The following is an 11,916-nucleotide window of genomic DNA, read 5'->3' as shown; positions in this document are numbered from 1 at the left end:
TTCTTGATCCTTGATTTATAGTTAGTTTGGAGAGAAACTTAAAAAAAAAAAAACTTGTACTTTAGTCTTCACTTCCCTGTAAAGAAAGAAGACAGAAGACCATTTTCCTCCTAAATTAGTTGTATTGATAAAACGCCTCCACAAAGAAAATATATACAAAACATCAGCAATCAAACAGCAGAGAGTACATGCTGCCTTGACATTTGATACAGAAAATCCGCTGTCGACCTCACAAAACCATAACAGTTTCACAGCGCTCCAAAGCATTTTGGCGATTGTACCATTCATCATTTTACACACAGACATCAAGCTTCTGGTCTGGAAAACAGTCATAAATTACATTTGTGATTGATTACTGTTCGATAAACAACGTCCTCATCATGCTGTTACGCCTTTTAAGTCATCGATCAGCAAAATAAAATAAAAAGGAAGAACATTTCTTCCATTAAAAAAAAATGTAGACAAGAAAGACTGATATCCTGTATATACAAAATAATTCTAATGACCATCATAGACTAAGAGGAGGTACATGGCAAATGACAATTAAGGCAGTTTTTTTTGTCTTCAGAAGACAATCTCTTTACGTCTGTAAAAAGTCAGGGGCACATCCAATGAGCGAAGTTAACTTTTGCCGGCGTCGCCATTTCAACATGGATCGACAAAAGTAACCGACAGTGGAGCTTGTTCCTCAGTGATATCATTACATGGTGAAATATTGACACGGGGCGTTCAGTTTCTAATGCTACAGCTACTGTGTGCCAGTCAACAGCAGAGACAGACTACTTCAGCCTAAAGCTTTTAGCTTCTGGTTTATTGAGGAGTTCATACAAAACAGTATGCACTACACCGTAACATCACTGATTATTGAACTACTTTTTGGATATTACCAACATGGTAAACATTAAAATCAAGTGAATATTTGTGTGTACTTTGAGTATTTGAAGAGAAACATGTACAGGTATGTACTCTCAGCCTTCAGTCGGGCTTAGGCAAGTACTGAGACGGTGAACTAAACAGGCCTTTTTAAGGTCGTGTTAGATCATGGTAGATTAGGAGAAGTTAAAAAAAATAATAATAATCATAAAAAAAAAATGAAATATTTAAAGTTTGGGGAGGGATCAGAAGAAAGAGATTCATCAGGAGAGGGAGGGGATGGGGGAGTTCACAGAGTCCAGGGGTTCCCAGTGACAGTTCATCATGGCGTCGTAGAGCTCCTCGCTGCGCTGCATAAAATCTTTGTTCCACTGCTCCACGTCACATTCAGCTATGGGCTCTGTAAAACACCACCGAGCAACCATTTACACATTCACAGTACATGCTCATTCACAGTATATGCTCATCTGTGCATGCAAACTAAAAAGGGAACAGGCTAAAGTCAAAGCAATAACACCGCCAATACTGTAGAACAGTGACAGCTTATTAGCTGACAAGACCGTAATGGGCAGGGCCCTGAGGTTGTGGATTAATCAAGTCATATCTGTGAGGCCTTGGCTGCTACTATGCCTAAAGACAAGGCCTCAATCAACTGTTTAACGCTAATTACCATTAGATCTGTAATAAACAAAACCAGTTTTGGGAAATATAGAAATGTCTGACTTAAGGTCGTCTAAACATAAAGCATCTAAATTGTCACTTTTTTTTAATGATAAAAGGGGCCTTACCTTCTGAATTATCCTCATCATTATCCCCACCCTCCTCGTGGCCCTGCTGGGAAACCCATTAAACATTTGGAATTATGTGTCTGTGAACATTTATCACATGAAAGAGGAGAAAAAAAAAAACACTGGTAATCATGCTACAAGACCAAAAAGATAATATATCTAAGCAAGGAAAAAGTACACAAAAGGTTGTAGTAAACACTTTGACTTTTGGTAAAAATTTTGGTTACACTTTACTTGAAGGTATAAGACTGACATGACACGGTCACGAACGCGTCATAAAACATTATAAACAAGTCATAAACGTTTATGACGTAACACTTCTTTTATTAAGTGTCATTCAGTTTTTGTCATGACAAGTTATGGTTAGGGTTCATGTGTCATGACAGTGTCATGTCACTCTTATGTAGATAACTTCAAGTAAAGTGTAACCAAACTTTTGTGTTACATTCATGGTCAGTTTTTTTTGGTGGGTAGAAATATTGATACAAAACTGCCCGGTTGTCAGGCAACCACCTGAGGCTCCAGGAACACACGGTGCCCAACAAAGAAATAATCCAGCACACATCTCCCAGAACACCACAAAATGTTACATTTGGACAGACGGAGGCTAGTGAGTAAATTATCGTATTTCTCGAACTTTTCGTACGCAAAATAAAAATGAAAAAAATCAGACTTGTTTAATAAGCATTTAGCTTATTCATCAGAGCTACTTACTGACCAACAAGATCTGATCTCCGTTAACTTCTTGCAGTAAACTTGAAGTTGTGCCCTAACAGTGATATTGGCTAGCGTAGAAATCTAGACACACCCTAGCGGCAGCAAATGTAATTTGCAGCCAGGGGGGTCTTGCGAGCTGGAAAAACCAAACTCTGGTCAGGCCAATCACATCGTGTATAGAGTCGGTGGGCGGGGCTTAACATAATGACGGCAGAGCTGCGACGGTTGCGTGTGAATTCCCCGCTACTTGAAAGACAACTGTTGATCCCGCCCCTCGGATTGAGCCCTGCCAATGGTGAGTTCCCAGACCCAACATCTGGATGTGGGTCTGGCTTGTCAGGCTAGATGTGGTCAGCTTCACAAACTTTTGTGTCCTTTCCTTTAAGCATGGGCGTCATAGCATTTCCCTCACCTCTACAGCCCCGGACATGTCAGTGGACATGGGCGGTACCCCCATTGGAGGTGGTGGCATCATGTGACCTGGTGGGGGGTATCCATAGGGCCCATAGTTGTAGTTGTAGCCAGTGTTGTAGCCAGTGTTGTAGCCGCTGTTGTAGCCGCTGTACTGGTCATAGCCACCCCACTGAGCGTAGTAGCCCCCCTGAGCCCCGCTGCCCTGGTTGCCGTAGTAACTGGACTGGGATTGGTTGTAGTTGCTATGGTAATTCTGGCCCTGGCCCCCGTGGTAGTTGCTCATCTTCTGGCTGCAACAGAAGAAATACAACAAAGTCCCGTTGACATCTGAAGGGAACTTGGGGAAGGGTACTTTGAAAAAGCTCAGTTCTTTGATTCAAGATCAAATCGGAAGATAACGTAGGTGGCGCAGAAGGATGGACAGCGCTTCAGCGGTCATCATCGGTTAGCCAATTAGAATTCACAACAACGTGTAAGCAGCTCGGGTCTCAGTGGAATCTAAGAAGGGGATGAGGTGCATTAAATCTTGAAAATGTGATATTTCGCCACGTTCCATCACGCTTCCCTGTCAGCGTCTTACCTCTTTGCTACAGCAACGCTGAGTCGGAGCGGCTTGCCCCCCAGCATCGTACCCTGGCACTCCTCGATCGCCTTCTGCTGCTCGCCCTCCTCCCCAAACTTGACGAAGCCGTAGCCTCTGCGGGTGAAACGACAGTTACACCTCCTCTCCACACCGACACACACTCCATATGTGGCATTGCAGCCACTTATAATGAGAAACAGAATATAATGGGTATTATTATGGTAGAACTGAAACTTGTTGTTTTACTTTTAACATGAGGTAGCATCACTTGAATTGTGAGTTGCTCTTGCTTAGCCTATATGGGGAAAACAATAGTTTTAGCATAAGACGGCAAGCAAACATTTCTTCACCCTTTTTTTTTTTCTTCTCGAAAATAGATGAAGATGCACTGGTGGTCAACGTCCATAGCATACAATTACACCACAGAAACCAGAAAACATTTTTCTATTATTGTATATTTCTCACAATAATATTGAAACCAGAATTGTATACGACACACCAAGGAAATAATGTGTAGTTTAAGAAATCATCTGATGTCAAACTGAATACTTCTAACATTTCTGAAGCCGTGTCGCTGTCTGGTCCACCTCTAGGGGCTGACGTACCTGGAGTATCCATACTGGTCAGTGACTACTTTGGCTCCCTTGCAGGAAGGGTACTTCTTGAAAACTTGGTGCAGTTGGAAGTCGTCCACCTCGGAGGCCAAGTCGCCCACAAACACGGAGTACTCCGGCCTGAGAGAAGCAACAGATTTGGATCACATAATCTTACTCTTTATACAACGATACCACTGTCTAGCAATAAAAAAAAGGGATAGCTGGGTTTGTGGAAATATTTTACTAGTTGTGCCGTTTACCTAACACCAGACAAATAAGTACCTTTCTTATGACTGAAGAAAATTGCTTAATTTCTTTAATAGCATAACTAACATTAGCAGCATGCAGTTTTGTACCATCAAATTAAAAAGGCGCTCTAAGCGATGTCACGCGTTCTTTAGGCTACAACATTTTTTGTCACATAGTGAGGAGATCTCACTATCTGCCTGTCCCCTGAACACACTGAAAAAATAAAATAAAAAACAAACAGTCTCTGTAGACAACCCACGCTCCACAAACGCCAACAAAAACAAACTGGCCAACCGGCAGCACAAAACCTAACAAACAGTGTTCCAGCCAATAACCGATAAGGATTTGGGGTTGGTTAGTGCGTGTAAGGGAGGGGGAGGGGATGAGCGAGCTAGCCTGCGTTTTGTTTGACAATACTGCGAACGTCAACAAGAAGTGACATCACCCAACATCGCTTAGAGCACCTTCAGCTTGCAGCAGTTGACGACATTTTTTTTTCCACTTTTGAGAAGAACTGCTACCTGATCCCACTGACATCCATCTGCTCAGCGAACAGTTAAACTGGAAGCAGAGACCTAACTGAGATGTTATAGGATTTTGTCTGACTTTGAGTGAGAGAATAATCCTACAACTTCCTCAAAACCTGAACTACGCTTTTCATTTCCTGTTGTTCTAAAGACGTAGCCAAAATGTTCACTTTCAAACACACATGATCAAAATGAAATGACGTCGTCACAGTGTCCTAATTTCTATGAAGATATTTTGTTACTGCATTTTATTTTTTATATTGAGAGATAGGAAATATGTCTTTGAGCATTGGCAATGACTACTGTATATATTATGGAGAATCCAATTATGGTGGAATCCTACTGTAACAATATGGTGTTAAGAGTACTCCACCGATTTAGCATTGCACTCCTAGAACATAAAAAAGATCAGAACAGAGATGATGGGATCAGCAAGGCACCAAGTACTAGAATCTTCCTCTGCAGATCTCTTAATGTTCCATTATTCTAAGTAGTTTGAACCACAATTTTTTTTAGTGTTATGTTAATTTACTTTGTTGAGTGCCTTCTTAGGTTCTATAGATGGATATAGATAATAATAACATAGATAATAGGGGTGGGAATCACCAGAGGCCTCACGATACGATATCATCCCGATACTTATGTCACAATACGATATTATTGCGATTTTAAAAATATTGCAATATTCTGCGATATATTGCAATGTATTTACCTTTTTTCCAACTTCAGATTTTTACCAATTTCAAATGATGTCCCGAAAGGACAATTTGGTCAACATCTGTTTTATGTAAAAAGATACATTTCTCTGCTTGTTCATCTCACTTCAATTTTATTGGTGCAAAATCAGATTGTCAAGCAGACAGACTGACCAAGACATATATAAGAAACGATCGATACTTGGCGTCTGTGTATCGATACAGTATTGCCACGAAAAATATCGCGATACTATGCTGTATCGATTTTTCCCCCCACCCCTAATAGATAATAGGTTAAAGAACAGCAGATTTGTTTACTTATACTACTTGTTCTGTATTTCTACTAGCCAGCAAAAAAATGGGCAAACGGTAACGGCTTCAAACGAGGATTCTTTACTGCAGAAGTTTTTCGTGTACAGGCATTGCATCTCAAAAAAAAAACTTGCTCCTTTTCCGTCATTTCCGTCAATTCCTAAACCTAACCTGCACTGCATTATGGGTAATGTAGTATTACTCAATGTAACCTTTAGATCAACAATTTATCTCAAATAAGGAATGATGCATTTATGTATCCTTAAACATATATAAATCAGCAACTCAAATTTAAACTCAAAGTGCTTAACACCCCTAACAATAAGCATTAAGTTGCAACACTACTAAAAGTGGGTAGCATTTCTTAACTTACACAGAGACTCAAACAGTAACATGCAAAAGTTGAGTGTGCATCATATCTTACCCTGCCTCTGGCCGCTTGCCGTAGGTGGCATAGTTTAGCTTGAACTTCCGAGGCTGCACAGGGAGAGAGAGAACACACACACTCAGCCTACCTCAAACACCAAAAGACGTGTAGTATAGCACTGATATTGCTGAAAAAATAAAGAGTGGAGTTATTATGGTTGTTATTTAGGTTTACATACCTCCACCACCCAGACCAGCCTTTAGCCCATTCCTCAGTTAGTTCCTACCAGAGACTCTATTCACCAGCTTCAAACAAAGTACATTCATGTACAAGCAGCCTCTCAGCCACCTTCAGCAGGCAGCAGGTACAGGCCGGTGGACAGGGGAGCCCAGTAGCTTGGCCAGCTCACAGGGGCCAACAGCATTTCTAATTCAGTTAGCAAGCAGCTAAAGCTCACAACTTCACACACCACTTGAGACTTAGAACATTTTCAAGCTGGCATGACTTGTTTTATGGTTTTACATCACCAGACCCTTAAGAAGGCTTTTAGTGCGGCCGATATAGAATATAGTTTCCCATAGTATAATATCTGTAACTGGTATTTAGCATTGCTCTGTAAACGTTTTATTTTAAAGTTACTGTTGTAACAAGGGAGGACCAAGACTAGTGGAGCTTCACTATCCACAGTCAAATCAACAATTAAATACTGCTTGATAATCATGAGTCTAATACTGGGGGGGAAAAAGGAAGGCAGTATTAAATTGTCAAAAGTATATGTATATTTGTGGAGAAACAATAATTATAAATGTATATAATATAAGGATTGCATGAAAGATATATGAGTAAGTATTTTGAAATTACACCATAGAACTGACCGGGTTTGATCCAGGAACCAGTTTTCCGTTCAGTCTTTGGACACAGCGGTCGACACTTGCTTCATCTGCCAGCTCCACAAAGCAGTATCCAGCAGAACCCCTGCACATGAGGACAGAAACGTTAGGGACAGAGAGAGAGAGAAACCATTTTCTATAAAAGCAATCTCACCGCCGAACAGAAGCCAGACAAATGATACAGCCATCAACCCTGCTGTCACGTTTTGGTCGAGAGCGACGGGATAGGCTTAAAACCACACCTGGTGTTAACCACTCGCGGGGTCCATAGTTTCTAGGCGAGGTGATTTAACCCATAAGTGACAGCTTTCAACCTCTGCTAAACATTTTTCTATGGGGAATCTTAGCAGCACATCAAATACTACTACTACTATAAAACGGTTGTCTTCAAAGCTCTAACTGTGTACTGTGTATGGCATTAGGTGCTCTGTATATCCTACCCTGTTATCCTGTGAGTGATGATCTTGACTCCAAACGGCGATTCTCCCATGGCGCTAAATGCCTGCTTGATGAAGGTCTCATCCATGTATGGGTCCAACTAAACACACATTAAAAAGAAATTTGACATGGATGACATTAGGGGTGGGAATCACCAGAGGCCTCACGATACGATATCATCACGATACGATATTATTGCAATATTCTGCGATATATTGCAATGTATTACCTATTTTACAACTTCAAATTTTTCCCAATTTCAAATGATGTCCCCAGAAGAAAACTTTGTTAACATCTGTTTAATCTAAAAAGATACATTTGTTCAACTCACTTCAATTTTATTGCTGCAAAATGGGATTGTCAAGCAGACAGACTGACCAACACATATATCATAAAAGATCGATACTTGGCGTCTGTGTATCGATACAGTATTGCCACAAAAAATATCGCGATACTATGCTGTATCGATTCCCCCCCTGCCCCTAGATGACATATACTTTAAGCCAACAACAAATGTTCATAATAGTAAAGAAGTATTTATCTTTGTAACGTAAAAACTGTATTGAGTAAAAGATAATGACACAACCAGCATGGTTAATGGTCCTTTCTATGGATGATTGATGCTACACAATCAGCTATGGAGTGTTTTAGCAAAAATGCTTGAAACAAATTACAGCTCATTACTTTTAAGATATACTCCAAACGAATGATAATGATCCTTTTTTTAAATCACTGACATTTTAAATTGTTACAGGGTGTAGCTAATAACATCTATGACAGCTCTGTTCCATTTAGTCTAGGTGTCCCAAACATCCATACAAGAGTAAGAGAGCCTGCCCTGCTGCCTTGTCGAAAAATGCTACCTTATGAGTTTTTGTGCATTTCCGTCAGTATTATGACATCTTTATTTATGTTTTGGATTACACAGTACACGTGTACTGTAAGAGTATTGGGAAGCATGTTGTGATACTCTATTATGCTGTCTTTATTTAAGATTTCAGGGGTAGCATATTTCGATAGACCAATATCTCCTATCAAACAATGCTCCCACGCATGTGCAGAACCGCTCAGTAGCACATTTCGACAGATAACACATATCGGCAGAACACAGGACATCATAAAAACATAACATAAACGTTAGTGCGCCATTACTAAAGGTAAATAAACTCCAGCATATGCCAATTTTGAGTTTAGATAGTTCTTTAAATCGCTAGTGCACGTGCATTAGGACCCGTACAATTCTGCATATCAGCGTAACGACCATTAGCTCGTAGCAAGCGTAACGTTAGACTGTAACGTTAACGTTATATAAAACAGGGTCCCAAGTGACTTGGTTGTTCACGTTAACGCTTGCCTCAAGGTGAAAAGCTTAGCGGGCAAGTAAGGGGTGTTTCGATTAATCATTTCACCACCAATGTGCCACTATTTGGTGTTAATAAAAGGTGTTTCACCAACGAAGTGCCATAGAACAGAGTTTAGCCTAACCTTTTACGGCAGGGGTCACAGTAACGGAGCTAGCAACCATCGTAGTTACGTTAGGTACGCTAGCTCGCTAAGCTAACGTTCGCACACCGCAAGAAAACAGGCTTCAAACATACATCACCCATCCACAGGCTCGTCTGTCTGTTAAACATCTTGGATTCGGAACGGAGATGAAACTGTAGAGGGGGTCCGTTGGTGTTTGATGGGGGTGCAAAAACAGCGAAATTTCACAACGTTAAAAGTTCTCCACACGCTCACTCGGAACACATCGGTATGTGGTTCCGCTTCCTTTTTCAACAAGCTGTGACACTTCCGGTGTTGGAGTTCTGCCTGCCCGCCGGTTTCTCTCGTCTCCCTCGTTGGAGGAGCGCGCACAGCTACAGCGAAAATGTACAGCTGCAGGTTACACAATTCTTACAACCTTGTTATCAGTCCTGCAGATAGGTGAAGACATGTGAAGACATTTTCAGTAGTTCCCAAATTGTGTTAATCCCCTTTCGTCCCAGTTTGTTCCTTAATCACTATCTTTCATTAATATATTGAAAACAAACAAGCTTAGCAGAGATACTAATTATCACTTAGCCTATATCATTTCCTTTTGAGATAAACACTCTTCTGGTGGTGAACTATGGGCACCTGCAAATAAAGTTTAACAGGAAAGTGTTGACAACATGGCTGAACGAGCGGCACTTTTCTTCATTAACTGCACTTTACAGGTGCAATTATTAATGTTATGGAGTCCATGAGGTCATACCACTACTGACCATCTAACCTTAACAGCACTATTATTGACGTTTTAAATCCGATGTGTCGTTTTCCAAGAATGTGGAGAATTTCAGCTGTAGTACTCGCCCTTCAAAACAGGTCCCACCGAGATTTGAACTCGGATCGCTGGATTCAGAGTCCAGAGTGCTAACCATTACACCATGGAACCGCTACAGGACAGGCGCTGTTGCGTTCACAGACCGTTCGTTTAGGGTGGAAAATGCCAAAACTGTGCCGTTGTTGTGGTTTTAAAAGACAATTATGAAACTGATTATTGAGGCACACTAACTGTGCAAAGATAAACATGGGTAACCATCACACTGCACTGGATCAGACTGCTAATAAAACAATTTTTTTTGATAAAAAAGAGGCATGCATTAGGTACATATCTCTACGTAATTTAGTTAATAAAAAACTTGGGCCTAGAGTAACATGTAGGGCGGCCAAATGCCTTTTAACATACCTTTTTAGTACATGGAATACTAAGCCATTAAAATAATAATTGTTGGCATGATTTTATAAATATTTTTTTAATGTTAAACATATATGTGCACAGTGAATTATTAATCTGTGGATAGCTATTTTAGTAATTATCTTTTTTTTCCACAAATAGGCTGATTTATATTTGCTAATAATATGTTGGATTCATGTTGAGACATCTTCATCTAAAAAAACAACAACTGGTGGCCCCCCTGCTGTTACTCTGAGGACCCTCTAGGGCTCCCAGACCCCCTGTTGAAGATCTCTGGATTAACAGCACCAGTTTTATGACGTCATTCTAGATCAGATTTATCGTTCTCAAAGTATGTGGACATAAATAAGAGAACTGACTTTACCATACTTTACTCATGAGATTAATCAGATTACTTTGACATCTTTGTTTCCAGATAAAGTGCATCCAAAGTACGTTTTCTTATGTGGAGGAATTGAGTTTTGACTTTGTTGTTTGACATTTAATTTGTCAGCTGTAGTCGAAAAATACCAGAAGGATTCAGTTGATCTCGCCCTTCAAAACAGGTCCCACCGAGATTTGAACTCGGATCGCTGGATTCAGAGTCCAGAGTGCTAACCATTACACCATGGAACCGCTACAGGATAGGCGCTGTTGCGTTCACAGACCGTTCGTGTAGGGTGGGAAATGCCAAAACTGTGCCGTTGTTTTGGTTTCAAAGGACAATTATGAAACTGATTATTGAGGCACACTAACTGTGCAAAGATAAACATGGGTAACCATCACACTTCACTGGATCAGACTGCTAATAAAACAGGATTTGTAAAGATAAAAAAATTTAGTAGTACAAGGAATACTAAGCCATTAATATAATAATGGTTGGCATGATTTTATAAATCATTTTTTAATATTAACATACATGTGGCAACAGTGAATTATTAATCTGTGGATAGCTATTTTAGTAATTATCTTTATAGGCCAGTAAGCCTATCACTAATGTTTTTTTATCACATATATGCTGATTTATATTTGCGAATAATAGCCTATGTTGGATTCATGTTGAGACATTTTCATCTAAAAAAAAAAACTTTCAAAAAGTGAATAAACTGGTGGCCCCCTGCAGTAACTCTAAGGACTCTCTAGGGATCCGGGACCCCTTGTTGAAGATCTCTGGATTAACAGCACCAGTTTTATGACGGCATTCTAGATCAGATTTATTGTTTTCAAAGTATGTGGACATTATTAAGAGAACTGACTTTACCATACTTTAATCATGAGATTAATTAGCCTACTTTGACTTATTTATTTATTTTCCAGATTTTTAATGTTAAACATACATGTGCACAGTGAATTATTAATCTGTGGATAGCTATTTTAGTAAGTATCTCTATAGGCCAGTAAGCCTATCATTAATGTTTTTTCACAAATAGGCAGATTTATATTTGTTAATAATATGTTAGATTCATGTTGAGACATTTTCATCTAAAAAAAAAAAAAAAAAAAAACTTTCAAAAAATGAATAAACTGCTGGCCCCCCTTCAGTAACTCTGAGGAAACTCTAGGGGTCCCCTCTCTCCTCCTCAATAGCTACAGACACAGAAATGGCAAATCCTAAGGAAAGCTCATTGTGGGTGGGACTGGCTCTAGTGGCTGTAATTCTGCACCAAGGCTGAATTTCGGGAAAGAGACTTCAGATACATTTTTTATTTCCAGATAAAGTGCATCCAAAGTACGCTTTCTTTCGTGGAGGAATTGAGTTTTGACTTTGT

General features: G+C 39.9%; 1 protein-coding gene and 2 non-coding genes across 4 annotated transcripts; all 3 read right to left on the bottom strand.

Annotated features, from left to right (window-relative positions):
- Positions 1-102: 102 nt before the first annotated feature.
- On the bottom strand, positions 103-9,282 carry trnau1apb (tRNA selenocysteine 1 associated protein 1b). Of its 2 annotated transcripts, none has more exons than XM_039814853.1 (9): positions 9,048-9,282; positions 7,452-7,549; positions 6,997-7,096; positions 6,179-6,231; positions 3,981-4,109; positions 3,373-3,489; positions 2,791-3,082; positions 1,662-1,704; positions 103-1,273 (listed from the first exon to the last, which is right to left on the bottom strand). In XM_039814853.1, exons 1-9 carry the CDS (start codon positions 9,081-9,083, stop codon positions 1,137-1,139), a joined length of 1,005 nt encoding a protein of 334 aa, XP_039670787.1. In that variant the 5' UTR covers positions 9,084-9,282; the 3' UTR covers positions 103-1,136. The 2 variants fall into 2 exon arrangements, with proteins under 2 accessions (XP_039670787.1, XP_039670786.1); XM_039814852.1 differs by having other exon boundaries at positions 1,662-1,707; positions 9,048-9,280.
- Positions 9,283-9,793: 511 nt separating this feature from the next.
- On the bottom strand, positions 9,794-9,865 carry trnaq-cug. The gene has a single exon. It is a non-coding gene; the product is annotated as a tRNA-Gln (tRNA).
- An 846-nt stretch (positions 9,866-10,711) lies between these two features.
- trnaq-cug lies at positions 10,712-10,783 on the bottom strand. The gene has a single exon. It is a non-coding gene; the product is annotated as a tRNA-Gln (tRNA).
- Positions 10,784-11,916: the final 1,133 nt, after the last annotated feature.

This window comes from Perca fluviatilis, chromosome 11 (assembly GCF_010015445.1).
Source record: "Perca fluviatilis chromosome 11, GENO_Pfluv_1.0, whole genome shotgun sequence".
Taxonomy (NCBI): domain Eukaryota; kingdom Metazoa; phylum Chordata; class Actinopteri; order Perciformes; family Percidae; genus Perca; species Perca fluviatilis.
This window is presented reverse-complemented; position numbering and strand designations above follow the sequence as displayed.